This window comes from Sus scrofa, chromosome 3 (genome assembly GCF_000003025.6).
Source record: "Sus scrofa isolate TJ Tabasco breed Duroc chromosome 3, Sscrofa11.1, whole genome shotgun sequence".
Taxonomy (NCBI): domain Eukaryota; kingdom Metazoa; phylum Chordata; class Mammalia; order Artiodactyla; family Suidae; genus Sus; species Sus scrofa.
This window is the reverse complement of record NC_010445.4, coordinates 96096863-96120442: the sequence shown is the minus strand read 5'-3', so window position 1 is coordinate 96120442 and position 23580 is coordinate 96096863. Positions and strand designations below refer to the sequence as shown.

Here is a 23580-nt window from a genome sequence, read left to right as displayed (position 1 = left end):
GATTACTTTATCTCATGCCTAAATATTTTCTTTCTGTTTTCAAGTCACAGAATACTTCGCATTACTAAATACTGCTTTAATGCCAGTGATTTCTTGATCTTACCATAAGATGTCAATGGAAGTTTCCACACAATTACGTCATGACTGCCACCTAGCTGACGGTGACTAAAACATCACTGTATAACACACATTCTGATATTAGAGAGGTTAAAATGTACAAAAGTATGTCTTAGAATCAATTAGAGTATAATTTTAATTCACTGCAAAAGCATTTAGTTATTAAACAATGGTGAAATTTATGGCAGAACATGAAAAGGGAGGATGAAGTATAACCTAAACATCACTTAATGATAAAATTTAAAGTTGGTTCTTGGCACAGGGAACTCTACTCACTATTTGTAATAACCTATATAGGGAAAGAATCTAAAAAGAGTGGATATATGTGTATGAATAACTGAATCACTCTGGTATACACCTGAAACAACATTGTAAATCAACCATATTCCAATATAAAATAAATTTGCAAAAAGACAAAGTTGTTCTATTGATAAAAACATGACAGCTTTTATTGATGAGTAAGTTCAATGTGTTCCGTGGTAGTGGGCTTGCGCAATCTGCTGTAATGGCTCTATAAGATGACATGAAATTAAAACATCATACTCAAGTTAACATTGAGTAAAAGATTAAGATGTAATTTAGATGCAAAAACATATTTTAATAAATCAGCAAAGAATTACTGTTACATTAACATAGACTGTACAACCTAGCCTCTGATTATAATACTTCTAAAAACATGAACATGAAAAGGGAAGGTCTCCAGAATAAGAGGCACAGAGGAAGGTATGGAGTCCATGGGGATAATAAACAGATCAGGCACTCATCTCACTCACTCACACGAGCAAGTAAAAATGTTTCAAAGGGGTGTAAAACCCTCTCACTGTCGTCTTTTCAAAAATGTAAAAGACCGTTTTGGTTGGTGGCTTACCAAAACTGGACACATTTGGGAAAGAAGCTTCCATTACAGGCTGATCACTGAGCTTCACAACTACACAGGTAGATGCCTCAGAATCTTCCGTTCTTATTTTGGCAGCTACATATTTTTCATCAGGAGCAACTCTGATACAATCAATGAATGGTTGCTCTAATTTAAGTTCTTCCAAATTGAACAAAACTTCATAATTATCGTTGTCTGCTGCATAAAGAAAAGGATAAAAGAGATAATTCCACAAGATGTACTTTAAAAATCTTAAAACTGTTTTTAAATTAGCATTAGTAAGAGGTTGTATTTTGGCTTCTTTCAGCGCTGACAGCAGCCTGATGTGTTCAGAAACTGGCATTAGTTATGTAATATTATCCTATGCTATTTAACATTATTCTATGCATCAAACTACATGTTACCTGATACAGCTATAGTCTAATATTTATAGACCATATAGAATCTAGAAAAGTAGAAAATGTAGAGTAAGTGACACTGAATAATCTATATAATATCTAGCACAGTATCGGGATTTGGTCAATGCTCAAGAAATGCTGGTTCCCGCCTTTATTATCTCTGCCAAAGCTTTTAAGTGTAGTTGTTAATTATATCTTAAGCAAACCGAGGGATTAAAACCAGTCATTTTAAAAAAAGAAAAATCAAAAATTGAAAAGAAGTATTTTCTATACCTTTGAAAAAAAAATACCAAATTTCCCATGCAAAAGGTGAAATCTGAAAAATCAAATGTTTCTTAAAGGAAAAACTGTCATGTACCTTCTTCATCTTTGGAACGAACCAAGCAGCAACCCTCTTGATAGTAAACAAAACCACCATGTTTAATCTGACAATGAAAAGAAACAAATGGTTTAATAATTATCATTTGTTTAGTAATTTAAACACAATTTAATTGCTTAATGGTCTGATTATTCAAGATGAAGAAATGAAGTCTTTTATAAAAGCAGATTAGATGAAGTCTATGAAATATAAAAAAATATAAAATGGGAGTTCCTGCTGTGGCACAATGGGATCAGCAGCATCTCTATAGCGCTGGGACACAGGTTCAATCCCCAGCCCAGAACAGTGGGTTAAGGACCTGGCATTGCTGCAGCTGCGGCAAAGATCGCAACTGCATCTCAGGTCTGATCCCTGGCCTGGGAACTCTGTATGCTGCAGGGTAGCCAAAAAGAAACAAACAAACAAACAAAAAAAACACATCACTTTTTACCAACAGTGATTCATATATGGTTTCCCTATGTTCACTGGAGGAGTTTCCAGTACATAATGTAAGAGGCAACAAAGAAGGCATAACAAAACCTAAATGGGTTCTCATGACTGTACAAACCACTTTAGCTTCAAGTGGCATCTTTAAGATAATTCAAAATGATGCAGATGTGGAAACTGACTTAGACTAATCTGAAAACCCAGTCAATAAGTTTCTAAGACTATTTCCTCTAAAATATGCTATCACTGCCAACTATGCATTGTTTGATTGATTTTACACAAAGCATTTTACCCTCTGTGTGGTGACAGATATAGGCAATTTGGAGACTGAAAAACTATTACCAGTATACAAATCATGCTCTTGTTCTAGTACCTACACACTAAATGCAACTGACTGATAGGATTTCAGTAGCTTAAGACATTTATTATCTGATCATTGGTGGCATAACTTGAATCTGGAATTCTTGATTCTTAACCTATTGCTATTTCCATTCCACTATGAATGCAATTTCCATTCATAAGCTGTGATTGTTTTCCAATCTTATCAAAAAATTTTCATAATGTATATTTAATCTGTTTCAACTGAATAGTTATGACTGTGGTAACCACAAAATGGTCCAGAAATATCTGGCTTTCACTAGTTTTTTTGGTCTTTTTGCCTTTTCTAGGGCTGCTTCCCGAGGCACATGGAGGTTCCCAGGCTAGGGGTCAAATCGGAGCTGCAGACCCCGGCCTACGCCAGAGCCACAGAAACGTGGGATCCGAGCCACGTCTGCGACCTACACCACAGCTCATGCTAATGCTGGATCCTTAAGGCCATGGATCGAACCCACAACCTCATAGTTCCTAGTCAGATTCGTTAACCACTGCACCACGACGGGAACTCCTTGGCTTTCACGATTTAAAGTGAATTTCCTTTTATTAAAATAAATGTAGATAGAGCAATCAAATACATTTCAAACAATAAAGCATTATGACTTAATTCAAGAAGTTCAAATAGAACTATTTAAAAAATTAAAAAACAGAATTGGTTGTTTCCAAAAACCGGAATGAACATAATACACTTGGAAATTCATATTGGCTTTGGTCTTTATAATTTAAGGACATACTTATTCTTTGTTCTTTAAATTTTTCAGCATATTTTAAAGTCTAATTTTGATGTGGGACTGAATAAATCACAAAGTATTTGATTTGTACCCCAACTGGCAATATCAGATTTAAAAAAAGACTGAAGATATCCTACCTCTGCATTGATGATTTCGTATTCTTCTTGTGGCTGTGTTTCTAATTTTGCTCTCACTTTTTCAAATGCATCCATGTTTTCTGAAAGAGGTTTTTCGTCTTCTTGTTTAATAGGCAGAAAATCCTGGAAAAAGTTTTATTGGTATGATCATAATATTTCAACTTAGGAAAACATCTTTGCTTTTTAAAGATAATTCTTACTTCTTATGCAAGTATTACAATGTTAGATCTATGCCTATGAAATAATGCATTTCTCAGACCGTAAATGTTTCATAAGCTCAATAAATTATTTCTTCTTTTTCATTACAAATGTAAACAAAGAAAAAGTGGATACTTGATGACTATACTATTAATTAAAATGGAGGCTGTGGTGCAGCGGGTTAAGAATCTGACTGCAGTGGCTCGGGTGTCTGCAGAGGCTGGTTTTCGAACTTCTACCAGGTGCAACGGGTTAAAAGGTCTGGCACTGCCAGAGATGTGATACAGGCCACAGCCGAAGCTTGGATTCAATCCTTGGCCTGGAATTTCCATATGCCATGGGTGTGGCCATAAACAAACAGAAAAGGATAGGCCCTTAAGATGCATTAGTACTAAAGTCAACTTTTTTTTTTTTTTTTTTTGGCTTTGGCATGGCTTGATGTGGGATCTCAGTTCCCAGACCAGGGGCTGAACCCAGGGCCACAACAGTGAAAGCACCGAACCCTAACCACTAGACTATCAGGGACTCCCAAGATTCAGAGGTACTAAGAAGTGCTGAAAAGTATTCAGAAATACTATGGGAAAGCATAAAATAAGGGAAATCCTATGAATTTTTACATATTTAAGAGTCAGGTGTGAGAAGTAGAAAAAGTCTTCTGAGTTTTATAAAGTACTAAAGTATCACCAAAATAGAAGAAAATGTCAAAGGGACAAGAAGGCATTATCATTTCCTCCCCCTTTTTTGGCCACATATGGAGTTCCTGGGCCAGGGATCAGATCCAAGCCACAGCTGCAAGCTAAGCCACAGACCTAAGCTGCAGCTGCAGCAATGCTGGATCCTTAACTCACTGTGCTGGGCCAGGGATCGAACCCTTATCCCAGTGCTCCCAAGAGGCTGGTGATCCCACTGCACCACAGTGGGAACTCTAGGAAGGCATTATGATTATTAATAAATGTTTACTATTTTTTAAAATTTTTCATCTTATTTTTGTTTCTCTCTCTTTTCTTTTTTTTTTTTTAGGGCCACACCTGTGGCATGTGGAAGTTCCCAGGCTAGAGGTCGAATCAGAGCTCTAGCTGCCAGCCTACATCACAGCCACATCAACCTGGGATCCAAGCTGCTTCTGTGACCTATACCACAATTCACAGCAATGCTGGATCCTTAACCCACTGAGTGATGACAGGGATCAAACCTGCGTCCTCATGGATACGTCAGGCTCGTTAACCACTGAGCCATGATGGGAACTCCTACTATTATTTTATTATAGCAAGAGTTATGATAGGAAGTTTTTCCTACTTTATATTTTCATTAGCCATAATTTCCTTCTCTTGTGAGGTTAAGGAATTCTCCAAACAGAACTGTTTGTCAGATCAAAAGGTGAATTAATGCTTTATAAAACATTAAATTCTCTTTGAATTTAAGAAAAAACAAATAGTCACCTTAAAAAAGGAAGAATAAGGAAAAATAATGAAAATTAATGAGCAGGATACAGGTGAAAGCTAAATAAAGCCCTCTGTCTTATTAGGAGTATCTAATAAGCTAAGAGCTTAAGTTGCTCTCTGGTGAGCACAAATACCATATAAATTACTAAAATTTGGATAAGGCAAAACCATGGTTTTCAAATTAAGAAAGGGTTCAATAATTCAACACTCCACAGGTGTGCCTTGTTTAAGGAAAAGACTTCTAGCCAAGATTTTCAAGGTCAGCTTTCTGCCAAAGATGGCAACTGTATGGTGGTTTGTGCCAGAGGATCACTAAGCCTTTGGTAAGGACCTCTAACAGCTGGTAAACATTATTGCACAAGTGTGTCCATGACACTTTACCAAAAGCACAGATAATGTAAACCATAAATATAGTTTATATCACAAAGAGTTAACCATCTAAAATTAAACCCAACAAGAATAAAACAAATCACCAAAACAAGTTAAACAGAAAAATAATAATTTTTAACAGTTTTAGACTTTTTGAGATGCTTTATGATTTGAAACAGATTTACATTAGCAACAACGGTTGTTACAGGACTTTAAATCATTCAGTCTTTATTTCAATCATAATTAATATGTTTGAGTAATTATTTGAAATCCAAATACTAGAGGCTCATGTTTACGTTTCATGTTTTTAAGTATTTCTACAAAATCTGGTACTGATCTTTAGAGTAGTGAGGTAAAATATCCATATCAACCTACTATCACCCAGAGCACAAACCAGAAGATCAATAGAAATCTACTGTGAAACCAACTTAGTGGGAGAAGACTTCATTTCCAGATACATGCTTATCTGTTCTGTAATTCCCATCAGAACTTTTGAATTAGAGTCAGCAGAACTATGAAGAGAGTACTCTTTCTACCTTGCAGCTCATAGCACATTCTAGGCTCAGGGAGCTGGTAGGTGCCACCTTTACTCATCCTTATCAAGAGCCAAGGCCAATGCAGAGCTGAAGGCAACAGAGCTGGGCCTAATATCTATCCTCCTGAACTTTATATTCTTTTTTGTTTGTTTGTTTAGGCTGCACCCTTGGCATATGGTGGTTCCCAGGCTAGGGGTCAAATTGGAGTTACAGCTGCCAGCCTATGCCACAGTCATGGCAACATTAGATCTGAGCTGTATCTGCAACCTACACCACAGCTCAACGGCAACACCGGATTCTTAATTCACTGAGTGAGGCCAGGGATTGAAACTGCATCTCCTGGATGCCAGTCAGATTCATTTCCACTGAGCCACGACAGGAACTCCCTTATTTTATATTCTTGATTAACTTTTTTCTGTGTCACAAATCCAAATAAACTGATCTTATCTGAACCAAAGTAACCCTGAAAGCACCTGGACTTTTAACTGCCTTAATAAAGTGGAAGTAGAATTCAAGAGTTCTGTAAATAATTCCTCAAAAGGATTTACTTCTAGGGAAACTAAGATTTATATAATACTCAGAGTTTTCCAGGTGGCATATTTATAGATATGATAAATATTTAAAAAATCACAATAAAGTTCTTTCTGCTACATTTGAAAATATAGATAAAATGGGAAATTTTCCAGAAAATAATTACCAAAACTGACTCAAAAAATAGAAGAGCTATATTAGCCAATAACTATCAAAGAAATTGATAATTAAGTAACCCCTTCTTAAAAGAGACACAAAACTCAGATACTTTCAAAGGCAGCTTTCTTGATTCTTTAGGGAGTAGATATCTCATATGCTAACTATTTAAGAAAAAAAGTTGCTGACTGTTTAAAACTACTCATTTTATCAGGCTAATAACTTGATGCTAAAACTAAAGAGTGACAATATAAAAGACAATTAAAATTAATAAAATATGGATTAAAAAAACCCTAAAATATTTGATAAATCGATGTATTTTTTTAAAATGTTATTTTATTTTTTGGCTGAGCCCATGGCATGTGGAAGTCCCTGGGCAAGGGACTGAACTCCTGCACATCCATAACCAGAGCCACAGCAGTGACAACACTGGATCCTTAACCTGCAGATCCTAAATAGATCCTAAATCTATGTTTTGTTTTTTTTTTAATTTTGCCTTTTTAGGGCTGTACTTGCGGCATATGGAAGTTTCCAGGCTAGGTAGGGTCAAATCGTAGCTGTAGCTGCTGGCCTATACCACAGCCACAGCAATGTGGGATCCAAGCTGCATCTGTGACCTACGCCACAAGCTCACGGCAACACCAGATCCTTAACGCACTGAGCGAGGCCAGGGATCCAACCTGCATCCTCATGGATACTAGTCGGATTTGTTACTGCTAAGCCATGAGGGGAACTCCCTAAATCTATGCATTTTTAAAAAGCACAAAACAACAAGAGTAATAAAATCCTACTTGACCAAGTAAGATTTATTTTAAGAATGAAAGGATGGGAGTTCCTGTCGGGTGCAATGGAAACGAATCCAATCAGGAACCATGAGGTTGCGGGTTAGATCCTTGGCCTCACTTAGTAGGTTAAGGATCTAGCGTTGCCATAATCTGTGGTGGAGGTTGCAGACACAGCTCAGATCTGATGTTTCCATGGCTGTGGCCCAGGCCAGCAGCTATAGCTCCAATTTGACCCCTAGCCTGGGAACCTCCATATGCCACAGGTGTGGCCCTAAAAGGCAAAACAAAACAAAACAAAAAAGAATGGTTCACATTAGAAAAGTTTATCGGTGCAATCACAAATAAAGGAAATAAATCTTAGGCTCATTTCAATTAATGCATGAAAAAAACCCAGAAAATTATCAATACACTTAAAAATGATAAAAACCTTTAATTAGGGAGAGGAACTTCCTTGACTTAATAAATGGCCTCTGTGTTGTTTTAAGAATTATATTTAAAATATCTAATTATATTTACTGTTAGTTTTTTTATTCAAAAGTGACTGTTAAATGAAGAAAAGTAATTGTTTCCTATACTCTCTACCTGTAATGCCTCTCCTTGAGCCCTTCTCATTCCACTGACTGCTCTTGTCAAGATCACTGATGGCTACTGTATCACAAAGTACAAATGTTAATTATAGGTATTCACAGTAGTTGATCTATCACCATCAGACACATTTGATCACTTGCTCCGCCTAAGAACACTTTTCTTCATTTGGCTTCCAGGACACCTCGTTCTCATTGTCTGCCTCCTATTTCTCCTCTCAGTCTCTCTGGCTAGTCCCTATTCAACTCCATGGCTCTTAACATCAAAACACTCTGGAAGTTCCCCTTGTGGTGCAGTGGTTAAATCCAACTAGGAACCATGAGGCTGCTGAAGTGGAGCCTAAAGTCATATCAGATCATTTGTTCACTTAAACCCCATCCAATGTCTTTCCCATCTTGCTCAGGAAAAAAGTCAAAAATCCTTATAAAGCTCTATGAGGTCTGCTAGTACACTCCCATGCCCACCCACTTTGAGCCACACTGGCCTTTTAGATGTTTCTTAAACATGTCCGGCTTACTCCCTCCTCACTTTCCTAGGCCTTGCTGTGCCCTATGCCCAAACACCTACTTGAAGCTACTGAGCAAATGTCACTTCAGCTAGGCTTTCCCTGACCACTCCACCAAAATAAAAATTCTCCTTATCCCAACATGGTCTATTTAATCTTTCCTTGTCCTGTTCTGTTTTCATTGTACCTATTGCCTCTGACATACTTTATATTTTACTCACGTATTTATTGTATCTCTCTCCCTCTAACTAGAATGGTAAGCTCCATAAAAGCAGAGATTTTTGTTTTCTTTACCCAGTGGCTAGAACAATGTATATTACGTGTTCAACAAAAAATTGCTGAGTTGAATGCAACACAGACAGCACAAAACATGAAAATTAAAAACTTATTTAACAAAACAGATCATACACAAAGTGAAAAGACAGCACAAATATGGAGAAGATATCTACAGCAAAAATAAAAGACAGGAGTTCCCGTCGTGGCATAGTGGTTAACAAATCCGACTAGGAACCATGAGGTTGCGGGTTCGATCCCTGGCCTCGCTCAGTGGGTTAAGGATCCAGCATTGCTGTGAGCTGTGGTGTAGGTCGCAGACGTGGCTCGGATCCCACGTTGCTGTGGCTCTAGTGTAGGCTGGCAGCTACAGCTCCGATTTGACCCCTAGCCTGGGAACCTCCATATGCCACGGGAGTGGCCCAAGAAATGGCAAAAAGACCAAAAATAAATAAATAAATAAATAAAAGACAAAGGACATGTAAAGAACTCTTATGAATCAGTAAGAAAAAGACAAATACAATAGGAAAAATGGTCAAAGAACATTAATAAGCAATTTAAGAAGACAAAAACCAATGGGGTCAATAAACATAAGAATGATGCTCAATTATTAGTCGAGACAATGAAAATTAAGAACAATGACGTATTTATTCATCAGAAGGGTAAAAGGGAAAAGGTTTGATGATATCAAGTATTATTCAAGATACAGAGATAGAATTTTTATATTTCTCTCAAGTGTAAGATACTTCTTTCAATTTAGAAATTAATTTGACAAGAAACATTAGAATATGAATACCATTAGGAATTCCAATTCTAGATACAGACTCTAGAGAAAGATAAGCATACATGGATAAGGAGATACATACGAGATTGTGCTAAACAGCTTTTTTTTTTTTTTGGTCTGCCTGGAAATTGGAAACAACCTATGTGCTTGTCCAAAGAAAATGAACTGTGGTATATCATAAAATAGAATGCTATACAGCAGTTTTAATACATGAACCACAGATACATGTATTAATGTGGAATCTCAAAATAATGCTGTGCAAAAAAGCAAGTTATACAATTATATGTACATTATTTACACAAAGTGGAAAAATACGCAAAACAATATTATGCATCATCTGTGACTACAAATATATGTGCTAAAAATTTACATAAAAACACACGGAAAGAGATTAAGGATAATGATCACTACTGGGGAGGCAGGGAAGGTGACATGATCAGGGAAATATACAGGATCTTCAAATACATCTGTACTTTTTTTTTTTTGGCTAAGAAAAAAAGTCACATTGAGTACTAAGTACATGGGTATTTGCTACAGTATTCCCACTAGCTTTGTATATATTTGTAATGATTTATAATAAAAGGTATTAAAAAGAAAGGTAACATGAACCAGGTTACCTGAAGGCTGGTTCTGACTCTACTGATCTTTTTAATCAATCTTGGGCTTGGTGACTTCAGTTTTTCATTTGTAAAGGACTCATACACTTCTTGATTTCAAAACTTACTAGAAAGCTAGGACAATTATTGTGCTAGGACAATTAAAATGGTATTGGCCCAAGGACAGACATACAAATTAAAAGGACAGAACTGAAACAAACCCTTACATTTACAGTTAGCAGATTTTTGATAAGGGTGCTAAGACAATTCAATGGGAAAAGAACAGTCTTTTGAACAAATGGTGCTTGGCTAACTGGATATCCACAAGCAAAAGAATGAAGTCAAACCCCAACCCCTAACAGCACACACAAATAATGAATTCAAGATAGACCAAGGAACTAAAGAGAGATCTCAGACTGAATGATTTCAATGGTCTTTCTTCAAGTAATAATTTATGGTTATATGAAAAGAAAAAAATCAATCATTAAACTATTATCTCACACCTCAAACATTTACTGCTTATCTACTAACGTGATAATCATTAATGCATTATATGTTGGGCACCTAGAGATGTATATTATAAAATTCGTGGAGTTCCCATTGTGGCTCAGTGGTTAACGAATCTGACTAGGAACCATGAGGTTGTGGGTTCGATCCCTGGCCTTACTCAGTGGATTAAGGATCCAGTGTTGCCATGAGCTATGGTGTAGGCTGCAGATGCAGCTTGGATTCTGTGTTGCTGTGGCTCTGGCGTAGGCCAGTGGCTACAGCTCTGATTGGACCCCTAGCCTGGGAACCTCCATATACCGCGGGAGGCAAAAAGACAAAATAAATAAATAAATAAATAAATAAAATTCTTGTCTTTAGGGACTTCCTAATTTAATGGAAAGAGAAAAAAATTTAAATAATTATAACTATATAACAATAGCTTGGAGGTAAATATAGCATCAGGGCTCTTACGGCTTCAACTATTACCTGTATATGGACCATTCTTCCCAACTTCCAGACGCATATATCCATTTATTAAAATCTCCACTTAGGTATTCCTGCTGTGGCACGTGGGTTAAGAACCCGAATGCATTGGCTTGGGATGCTGTAGAGGTGTGAGTGCAATCCCTGACCCAGGAACTTCCATATGTTGTGGGTGCAGCCATGAAAAACATTAAATTAAAAAAAAAAAAAAAAGGAGTTCCCATTGTGGCTCAATGGTAATGAACCCAACCAGTATCCATAAGGATGTGGGTTTGATCCCTGGCCTCGCTCAGTGGATCAAGGATCTTGTTGCCATGAGCTGTGGTGTAGGCTGCAGATTAAGCTTGGCTCTGGCATTGCTGTGGCTGTGGCACAGGCCAACAGATGCAACTTTGATTCCTCCCCTAGCCTGGTAACTTCCATATGCTGCAGGTGCAGCCCTAAAAAGCAAAAATAAATAAATTTAAAAAATTAGAAAATAATAAAATCTCCACCTTAGCAGTGAGTTCTATTTACTCCTCCTCCTCTCTGACCCTTAACAGATGAGTAATGGTAAGGCTATACTTGTGACTATCTCAAACATAAAGATGATCTAGATGTGTTTTCAAATATGATTTTGATAAATTAACATGATGTCTATCTCAGTAAGGGGGATACCACCCTAGAATCAAATATGGTAAGAATCTGGAGCAAAACATCTACTAAGTGGGATAAACAAAGATCACAGTAGCTTTGTTTCAATTTAGGTCACATTTTGCCAAAAACAAAACAAAAGATTAAAAAACTTTTGTAAGGGGCTTTTGGATTATCACTCTATATTCTCTATTACTCTACTAAAAGGCCCCAAATAAAATGTGATCATTCTGTAACTGAATAATCTGATGCTACCAGAAAACTACTGAGCTCATCAATGAATTCAGTAAAGTTGCAGGATACAAAAGTAATACACAGAAATCTCTCTCATTTCTATATACTAACAATGAAAGATCAGAAAGAGAAATTAACAATCCCACTTACCATCGCAAAGAACAAAATATTAGGAATAAGCCTAAAGATGCAAAAGACCTGCACTCTGAAACTGTAAGATGCTGACAAAAGAAATAAGAGATGACACGAACAGATGGAAATACATACCAAGTTCTTGGATTGGAAGACTCAATACTGTCAAAATGACTGTACTACCCAAGGCAATCTACAGATTCAATGCAAACTCCATTAAATTACCAATGGCATTTTTCACAGAAACAGAACAAAAGATTTTAACATTTGTATGGGAGTACAAATGACCCAAATAGCCAAACAGTCCTGAGAAGAACAGTGCTAAAGGAATCAGGTTCCTGACTTCAGACTATACAACGAAGCTACTGTTATCAAAACAGTATGCTACTGGCACAAAAAAAGAAATACAGACTAATGGAACAGGAATAGAAAGAAACCCTGTACATGTGGTCAATTAATCTATGACAAAGGAGGAAAGAAAATATAATGGAGAAAAGACAATCTCTCCAATAAATAGTGCTGAGAAAACTGGACAGCTACATGTAAAAGAATGAACTTTGGAGGCAGGATCAAGATGGTGGAGGAGTACAACATGGCCCAACCTTCTCCCACAAACACATCAGAAAAAAACCCCATCTGCACACTGAATGATTCACACAGAACATCTACGAAATGCTGGCAGAAGACCTTAGGACTTCCAAAAAGAGCAAGAAACCCTACGCATAACTGAGCAGAACAAAAGGAAAAAAGAGAGAAGAGAAAAAAAAATCAGGATGGGACCAGCACTCCTGAGAGGAAGCTGTCAAAGAGGAAAGGAATCTGTACCCAGAAGGTCACCTAACTGAGGAGAGATCAGTTGGAATGGAGGTGGAGCCTCAGAGCCTTACAGAAAAGTGCAACAGTCAGTCTGAGGAGGGCAAATCAGAGAGAGAGAGTGAGCTGCACAGACCACTGGTACAACCCTACCATCACTGCCTAAGACATTAGGGTGATGGCTGGGCACTAGACTCAGGCTTTGGAGGTTACTTCTCAGGAGATGACTAGGGTTGGTTGTGTAGAAACAGCCTGAAGGGGCTAGGGAGCAGTGTGCCACAGCAAAAGAAGAAGGTCTAGGCCCTGCAGAGAAGTAAGGCACTGCTGCTGGGGAGTGCAAGAGGAGTGGGGGTGGGATGACCATAAGAACTCCTTTCTTTGTGTATCTGGGGGCTCTGGTGGTGGAGTGTCTCTTGTGTAGGCTTACAGGGGCAGGTACAACTGCCATGGCCATTTTGGACTCCAGAGGCGGTGTGGCTTACTACCACTAAGAGTCTCAGTGACTGCTGTGGAGGGTCCTGAAACTGAGTGCCACCTGTTGCCTGTATCTCCCTGGGAACTTGCCCACCTGACTTTGCTACTGCCAAAGGCTCTGGGCACTGCCCCACCTCTGTGAAGGTCACTGCCACTGCCAAGGGCCCTGCAACCAGGTTCTGCCTTCAGGCACCATCCACTGCCCCAACCTTCCTGGAAGCACAGGCAAGCTTACCCATCACACTTTCCTATTAAAGGGACACCAGCCTGCACACACTAAGGAAGGAAACAGCAAGCATCTAAAGCAAAAGGAGCCCTCATACCAAAACAAAACAACAAAAATGCAGGCCCTAACAAGCAATGCAGGGACAATCCTGCATGTGAATAGCTCTCCAACACTACAGTAGATAATTTTTTTTTTTTGGTTTTTTATGGCCACACTCATGGCATATGGTTCCCAGGCTGGGGTTGAATCAGAGCTGTAGCTGTAGCCTACACCACAGCCACAGCCATGCAGGATCCAAGCCGTGTCTGCAACCTACACCACAGCCCACGGAAACACAGATCCTTAACCCACTGAGGGAGGCCAGGGATTGAACCTGCATCCTCATGGATGCTAGTCAGATTCATTTCCGTTGACCAACAACAGGAACTTTAGTAGATGATTATTTTCCCTAAACTTACAGAAAAAAAAAAAAAAAAAAAAAAAGAAGCAAAATGAAGCACAGGAACCATTCCCAATTAAAAGAACAGAGGAATTCCCCTGAAGGAGCTAACAATGAAATGGACCTGTGCAGTCAAACAGATACTGAGTTCAAAAGGCAGATAATGAAAATACTGAAGAAATTAATAATGGATACCAACAACAATGCAGATTACTTTAAAAAGGAACTAAGGACAAGCCAAGAAAAAGTAGAAAATTCATTTGCAGAGATGTAAGCTGAGTTAAAGGCACTGAACAGCAGAATGAATAATGCACAGGAGTGAATAAGTGACTTGGAAGAGAGACTAATGGAAATCACCCAATCAAGACAACAGACAGAAAACCAAATAAAAGAGAAAGCAATAAGAGATCTATGGGATAATATAAAGTGTGCCAATCTATGCATAATAGGGATTCCAGAAGGAGAAGAAAAAGGGGATTGAAAATATATTTGAAGACACTACGGCTGAAAAGAAAGAAACAGATATCCAGATATAGGAAGTACAGAGGGCCTCAAACAAGTTGAACCTTAACAGACCTACAGCAAGACAAATTATGATAAAAATGGCAAAAGTTAAAGCTAAGGAGAGGATTCCAAAGAAAGTGAGAGAAAAACAAAGAGTTAATTACAAAGAAATCTCCATAAGGCTATCAGCTGCTATCTCTATAGAAACACTACTGGCCAGAAGAGACTGGCAAGATATAGCCAAAGTTGTAAAAGAAAAAAATCTGCAGCCTTGACTACTCTACCCAGCAAGATTATCATTTAAAACAGGAGAAATAAAGAATTTCTCAAACAAAAACTAAAAGAATACAGCAATACTAAACCCATTCTGAAAATAAATATTTTAAGGTCTCCTCTAAAGAGGAAAGAATGGAGAATGGAGAAAATCAAAACTGGAACATAACCACTTAAGCAAGGATAGAGATGAAATAGAAAAAAAAAAAAAAACTATTTGTGAAAGTGATGATAAATACAAGGAGCAGCAAAAGAATAAACATGAAGATGTAAAAAAGGACATCAAAATCATAAAATGTGGAGAAAGAGAGTAAGAAAATCTAGACTATTTGAAACAATGTATTTGAGCCTATATGACTGTTAGTCTAAAGCCAGCAAATACAGAAATGGGTTAATGTACCTGAAAAGCAGCAGGGCAAGCACAAATCCAAAACCAAGAAGACGACATTAGCATAAGATAAAAGGAAATCATCCAACCAAAAAAAAAGGAGAAAAATAAACGAAGGAGAAACGTAGAATCAACTAGAAAACAAAGTTTAAAATGGCAATAAATAGATATCTACCAATAATTACCTTAAATGTCAATGAACTGAATGCTCCATTCAAGACATAGCGGCAGACTGGCTACAACATGCTGCCTACAAGAGACCCACCTTAGGGCTAAGGACACACAAACTAAAAGTGAGGGGATGGAAAAAGATATTTCACGCGAATGGAAATACCAGGAAAGCCAGAGTTGCAATACTCCTATCAGACAAAATAAACTTTAAAATAAAGGCCAGGAGTTCCCATTATGGTTCAGCAGTAATGAACCTGACTAGTTTCCATGAGAAATGCAGGTTTGATCCCTTGCCTCACTCAGTAGGTCAAGGATCTGGCATTGCCATTAGCTATGGTGCAGATTGCAGACACGACTCAGATCCTGCATTGCTGTGGCTGTGGCAGAGGCCAGCAGCTGCAGCTCTGATTTGACCCCTAGCCTGGGACCTTCCACATGCTGGGGGTAGGGCCCTAAAGATAAATAAATAAAACAAAGACCATAAGGAAAGATAAAGAACATCACTTAATGATAAAAGGATCAATTCAAGAAGAGAATACTATACTTGTCAATTATACATGCCCCTAAAATAGGAGCACCCAAATACATACAACAAATACTAAGAGACATAAAGGAGAAACTGATGGGAATACAACAATAGTAGGAGACTTTAATACTTAAGTCAATGGACAGATATTCCAGACAGAAAATCAATAAGGAAACAGAGATCCTAAATGACACAACAGAATAATTAGACCTGATATTTTCAGTACATTACATTCAAAAAGAGCAGAATATACATTCTTTTCAAGTGCACATAGAACATTCTCTAGGACTGACCACATACTAGGACACAAGACTCAAGCTGACAAATTTAAGAATATAGAAATTATTCCAAGTATTTTCTCTGACCACAATGGCATGAAACTAGAAACTGACCATAGAAAAGAAATGGGAAAAACTGACTACATGGAGACTAAACAACATGCTACTAAAAAGCGAATGGGTCAACAAGGAAATAAAAAGGGAGATTAAAAAATACCTTGAGACAAACAACAATGAAAACACAACCATACAAAATCTATGGGATGCCACAAAAGCAGCTCTTAGAGGGAAGTTTGTAGCAACAGACGCCTTCCTCAAAAAATTATAAAAATCTCAAATCAACAATTAACCTACCATCTAAAAGAATTAGAAAAAGAAGAATAAAACCTAAAGTTAGCAGAAGTCAATAGATATTTAAAAAGCAATAGAAAAAAAAAATCAATAAAATCAAGAGCTGGTTCTCCAAAGGGTCAACAAAATTGACAACCCCCTGGCCAGACTCACCAAGAAGAAAATTTGAGAGAGAATCAAAAATGAAATGAAAAAGAAGAAATCTCAACTGAAATACAAAAAACGTAAGTGAATATCCTGAATAATTATATGGTAACTAATCTGATAACACAAGAAATAGACAACTTTTTAGAAACATACAGCCCACCAAAACTCAATCAAGAAGAAACAGGTCTTTTTTCTTTTGCTTTTTAGGGTCACACCTGCAGCATATGGAAGTTCCCAGGCTAGGGGGTCAAATCAGAGCTACAGCTGCTGGCCTACGCCATAGCAACACAAGATCTGAGCTGCATCTGCACACCAACACTAGATCCTCGACCCACTGAGCGAGATTAGGGATTGAACCCCCCATCCTCATGGATAATAATCAGATTTGTTTCTGCTGCACCACAAGGGGAACTCCTGAAACAGGTCATTTGAACAGACTGATCACTAGGAATGATATTGAATATGTAATAATAATTAAAAAAAAAAAAACTCCCTACAAACAAAAGTCTAGGATTTTTGTTGTGAACATGGCTTCACAGGCAAATTCTACCAAACATACAAAGAACTTATACCCATCCTTCTTAAACTCTTCCAAAAGACTGAAGAAGGAATACTCCCAAAGATATTCTATGAAGGCACCATCACCCTAATACCAAAACCAAAGATACTATCAAAAAAGAAAATTATAGGCCATTGTCTTTGGTAAATATAGATGCAAAAATTCTCAACAAAATACCAGCAAACTGAATCCATAAAAAAAAAAAAAAAAAACACAGAATACTAGCAAACTGAATCCATAAAAAATGAAACACATAAAAAAAGATCATACATCACAACCAAGTGGGATTCATTCCAAGTTCACAAGGATGGTTCAACATATGCAAATCAATCAATGTAATACACCCCACTGACACAAGAAAAGTCAAAAACTACATGATCATCTCAACAGGTACAGAAAAAGTATTTGGCAAAATTTAACATCCATTTATCCATTCTTACCAAAGTGGTTATAGAGGGAACGTATCAACCTAATAAAAGCCATTTATTACAAACCCACAGACAATATAATACTCACAGGAGAAAAACTGAAAGCCTTCCTGCTTGATCTGGAACAGAACAAAGATACCCACTCTCTCTAGTTTTATTCAACATAGTATTGGAAGTCCTAGCCACAACAATCAGACAAAGAAAAAAAAAAAAAAAAAGAAAGAAAGAAAAGCGTCCACATTGTGAGAGAAGAGGTAATATTGTCACCATATGCAGATGACATACTATGTATAGAAAACCTTAAGGACTTCACATAAAAACTACTGGAAGTGACTAATGAGTTCAGTAAAGTAGCAGGACACAAGATTTAACATCTAGAATTAATTGCAATTCTCTGTACTAACAAATATTAGAAAAACAATATAAAAAAAGTATCTTTTAAAACTGCACCCCCCCCCGAAATACACAGTAACAAACCTGACCAAGGAAGTGAAAGAACCACAAAACATTAATAAGGAAATTAAGGAGGATTCAAAGAAATGGAAATGCTCCTGGATTGGAAAAATTAACATTGTTAAAATGGAAATACCATCCAAAGCAGCCTACAGATTTACTCTCATCCCTATCAAATGACCCATGACATTTTTCACAGAACTAGTAATCCAAAAATTTATATGGAACCATGAAAGACCCAGAATTACCAAAACAATCCTGAGGAAAAAGAACAAAAGCAAAAGGCATAAATCTCCCAGGCTTCAGACAATACTACAAAGCTACAGTAATCAAGACAGTGTGTACCACCACAAAAACAGATAGGGGTCAATGAACAGAGAACCCAGAAATAAATCCAGGCACATATGGTTAATTAATCTTTGACAAAGGAGGCAAAAAATAAAATGGGAAAAAGACAATCTCTTCACAGCAAGCGGTGCTGGGAAACCTGGACAGCTGCACGTAAACCAATGAAACTAGAATACAACCTCACACCATGCACAAAAATAAACTCAAAGTGGCTTAAACACTTAAGTGTAAGACATGACACCATAAAACTCTTAGAAGAGAACATAGGCAAAACATTCTCTGACACAAATTGCACAAAGTTAGTCTCCCAACGCAATAAAAACAAAAATAAATGGGACCTAATCAAACTTTCAAGCTTTTGCAAACCAAGGAAATCAAGACACCCCCCCCCAAAAAAAAAGCCTGAAAAGATCATCTATGGAATGGGAGAAAATAGTTGCAAACAATTCAACTCACAAGGGCTCAATCTCCAAAATATACAAACAAGTCAATAACAAAAACCAAAAAACCCAAATAAAAAATGGGCAGAAGATCTAAATAGACACATCTCTAAAACATATGGATGGCCAGTAGGCATATGAAAAATCCTCAACATCCTTATTAATTAGTGAAATGCAAATCAAAATTACAACAAGGTACCCCCTCACAAGGGTCAGAATGGCCATCATTAAGTTTACAAACCGCAAATGCTGGAGAGCATGTGGATAAAACGGAATCTCCCTACACTGTAGGTGAGACTGTAAATTGGTATAACAACTATGGAAACACTACAGAGGTTCCTCGGAAAACTATAAATAGAATTTCTATATTGTCGGGAGACATGTTTCTACAATCTTTTTTTAGCCTCTCTGCTTCTATTTTCTATGCTGAAAACTCTATCTTGTCCTGCTTTACTTTACTCTATATTCCTGCTTGAAAAACAGTCGCAGTGCTGGTAAATAACTTCAGCTTAAGAACGAAGACCTAAAGGCCTAAGTTATTCAGCTGAATAAGGACATAATGCATTGGTCTAGACACGCCGTTTGCACATGATAAGTCCTGTAAAAATAAGAGAAAGAGGAGCCTCAAGGTCCCAGGGGGTTTATGAGGGGTCGTTAGTGGGATATGAATCAGCAAGGAGAACTAGGCAGGCCTGATTCTCTAGATGCTATGCATAGACAGCTGATGCCAAGCTTCCTCAATGCTAATGACTGTTAAATGCCTAAAGGTCAGAGTAAAAGCTTAACCAGCTCCCAGGTATGTGACTTTTAAAATAATAAAAAACCTATATCCTGCACCTACAATCCCCTCCTCACTTGACATAATCCTAAAGAGCACAATAAAAGCAGTGTGATTTCTTGAGGTGGTGCTCTTGGTCCCTGAGAGCTTGAGTTCCCCAGTTCCCACCTTTGATTAAGATAAATGTCTCTGTGTCTTGTTTTATATTAACCTTTTCCTAAGTTTCACAGCACCCATTCTTCAGCCCTTACCTGCTGAGCTGGTCTTGGAACTACATGATCCAGCCATCCCACTCCTGGGCATCTATCTGGACAAAACTATAATTCAAAAAGATAGTGCACCCATATGCTCATAGCAGCACTATTCACAACAGCCAAGACAAGGAAGCAACCTAAATGCCCACTGACAGACGAACGGATTAAGATGATGTGGTACATATATACAATGAAATACTACTCAGCCATAAAAAGGAACAAAATAATGCCAACTGCAGCAACTTGGATGGACCTAAGGATTATCATCCTAAGTGAAGTAAGTGAAAGACAAACATCATATTACTAATACATGGAGTCTTAAAAAAATGATACAAATGAACTAATTTACAAAACAGAAAAAGACTCACATTTTGAAGTCAAACTTATGGTTACCAAAGGGGATGGGGACCTCCTGTATAGCACTTGGAACTCTACCAAATATTCTGTGATTAACATACTGGAAAAGAATCTGAAAAAAGAATGGCTATGTGTATGTGCATAACTGTTTCCCTTTATTGCTGTATGGCTGAAATTATCACAACTTTGTAAATTAACTACACTTCAATAAAACTTTAAAGGAAAAAAAATTTGATTCTACCTCTTTAATCTCCCCTCTATACTTTTCTCTATTTTTACAGCTATAGCCTTAGTTTAGGCCCATCTCCTTTCATCTTCTCTATAAGACTTTCTACTTCCAATCTATCTTCTGCAATTTTCTCAGTTGTTCTTCTAAAATGCAAATCTGATTGCACCTACATTTTTCAAGATGCAGTTCAAACAGCTCACAAGATTGACACAAATGCCTATACACAATCTGGGCCCTTCTTACTTCTTTTGGTTCATCTCTGACCATTTTGGCTACACTACTTGTAGTGACTGCTCTCTCTCAATCTGGAGCTTTTATACACGTTGCTCCTCCTGCCTGCCATTACCTTAACTACACTCTCAGTCCTTTCTTTTTTGTATAGCTCAATCTTTTATTTTGGGACTTGGGTTCAAGAATTATACTCCAACTCACAGACTGGAATTTACAAAATTTTTATAAAATAGATGTAGGTCCCTAGTATGGGGACAGACAGTCACTTGACGGTATTTACTACTATGTTTACACTGTCTGGGAAGCACTACTCAACAGAGACATGGGCTCTGCCCTTATGTAGTCTAACACTATGGCTAAGAAGAAAAACCAAAAAAAAAAAAAAAGGTCATAATAGTAACACAGTAGGAAGGAAACAAGGCTAAGTTGAAAAATAAACAAGGATCAGTTACTTTGATTACCATGGTCAGAGATGGCCTTTCTCGGGGGGTAACATTTAATCAAGACCTAAAAAAGAAGGAGTCCAGGTAGGTGAGAATGGGACCTGGGAATAGAATGTAAGATGGAAGGGAAAAAGTTCTGTTCTTTGATCTAGGTGATGACCTTTGCGACTTGCCAAAGTGAACAGGGGCAAAGTGGCAAGAAATTAGATAGGGGCTAGATCTTGCAGTGCCTTGGGGAACATGATGAGTAAAATGGAGTTTATGTAAGTTCTGGAAGGGTTTTAAGCTGAGGAGTGACATGATCTAGTTTGTATTTTAAGATCACTTCCAATTGTATGGACAATGGGTTGGAAGGGAAGAAGGTAAGCAAGGAACCTGGTTAGGTGGCTTCATTGGTGCTCCAGGCAAAAGATGATGATGATGCCAGAGGTGAAGAAATACGTACAGATTCAAAACATATTTTGGAGGTTAATGCAATGCACTTTTGAAAGCATGTCAGACATGATGGTATTCATGATTTAGGGTATATGAATATTTTATGAGAAAGATTGTAACTAGCACATTAGACTGATGACTTACATTCCTTGGGATGAGACAAGTTGGTTAAATTAAAATAAGTAAACAATGGCCTAGGTGGTATGACGATATGGTAAAAATCACGAAGCTAGTTTGGTATACACTGTGAATGGATGTGATGGCAGGGTAAAGGAACAGGAAGACTAAAATATGTTTTCCCGGGTTCTGGCTCAAACAACTGAGAGAAATGAGATAAAGAAGAGCTGAGTCAGGGCTGGGAGACTTAAAAGTTCGACTGGATAGTTTGAGAAGTCATTAAGATGTCTAACTGGAGATTATTCTGTGCAGCTCAGAGTGGAGTCTGGGATGAAGATAATACTGCTATAGCAATAAGTCTATGGAAATGAATTCAATTACTTAGGAAGAAATTAAACAGCAAAAAGCAGCAGGACTAAGTCTTGAGAAAATCCGAAATGTAGAAGTCACGTGGAAGAAAAGTTAGAAAAGGAGACTGAGAAGGATTAGTTTGTAAGGCAGGAGGAAAACCAGGAAAACTTGGAGTCTAGAGGCCAAAGAAGAGAAGAGTGTTTCAAGGAGGGGATGGTCAAGCATGCCCAATCTGCTGAGAGAGCCTCTAAGAGGAGGAAGGGGAAGTGCCTCCTGGGTGAAATAGGTTACACCTTTGGTGACACTGACAGAGGTTTTAATCTGGGGTGGAGCCATACTCCAGCAGGTGAAAGGGTAAATGGAATGTGGAGTAAAAAAACAGTAATGAAGTGGTACCTATAATGCAGTCCCACTCCATGAACCATTATAAAAAAAAAAATGGGGACTACAATTTTTTCTTTCTGGCTTGAGTTTTCCTTCTTTCTTGACAATGTTTTGAACCTGTCAGAACCAGTGATTCCTATGAATCAGAGCTCATTACTGCCAGTGAAAGAGATATCTGCCAACCTAGCTATCTTAGACTACTATAAGAACTGCTAAGATATATTGAGAAAGAGTCAAAGGACAAATGTTTAACCTTTTCTTCCTTTTCTGGTCTATTTTTTGTATCTCATTCAAATTATCATGATCAAAGAGTTCAGGAATTATTTTGGTAGGCAGAGCAAAACAGGATGATATGGAAGATAGAGAGATATGGCAGCTGGTTTGATGGTAGTCTTTGAATATTACCAGCTGGTGCATGAGTGTAATGGAATAAGTTCATCTTGTCATCTGACTAATGTAAAATGGAAAGTCAAGGTATCTCCCAGCAAGAACTTCAGAGCTGAATGAATTCCATGAGGTTTAGATCAACATTTGATCATCAACTGTGTCTAGTCCCTAAATGAAGGACCACTGTCACTGGCAGGATGGGAAATTTCTGAATCAGCTGAGGAACTTCAAACAAAACAAAAAACAGATCCCTAAGCCTCAGCCATTAGAGATTCTGATCCAGAAGATGTGGGGTGAGACCAGGAATCTGTGTTTCTAAAAAGCTCTGATACACAGCCAGGTTGCAGAAGTTGGTACTAGAGAGTCCCAAACATATAGATAATTTGTTGGTAAGGTAACAAGGAAGAAAGAGAAAATAATGAAATGTTAGCACTCGGAGGACCTTTAGAGAACACTAGGTTAAAAACCTCCCCTCATCCTCTCCAGTCAAAAAGATTAGAGTCCTGAATGATTCACAGACACACCAGTTATGGCTAGATCTCTTGCTTTCTGGCATTTCTATTTCACAGGCTGTCCCCTCTTACTCTTGGTTATCTAAATAGGTTTTTAAGCAAGTACATTTCAA

At 37.7% G+C, this 23580-nt stretch overlaps 1 protein-coding gene across 7 annotated transcripts in view; it reads right to left on the bottom strand.

Moving 5' to 3' along the window:
* The window catches only part of PREPL (prolyl endopeptidase-like), a 67220-nt gene that overhangs the window by 39091 nt on the left and 4549 nt on the right, over nucleotides 1–23580 (bottom strand). For 6 of the 7 annotated variants that reach the window (XR_002342961.1, XM_005655233.3, XM_005655232.3 and 3 more), the window contains 3 exons: nucleotides 3441–3563; nucleotides 1751–1817; nucleotides 986–1192 (listed from right to left, as the gene is read on the bottom strand). Coding sequence is in view for 6 of the 7 variants with exons in the window: in XM_005655232.3 (XP_005655289.2) it covers nucleotides 986–1192; nucleotides 1751–1817; nucleotides 3441–3563 (397 nt within the window). In the remaining variant the exon portion in view is untranslated. The remainder of the gene's footprint in view (nucleotides 1–985; nucleotides 1193–1750; nucleotides 1818–3440; nucleotides 3564–23580) is intronic. The other variant, XM_021088300.1, reaches the window with a different exon arrangement.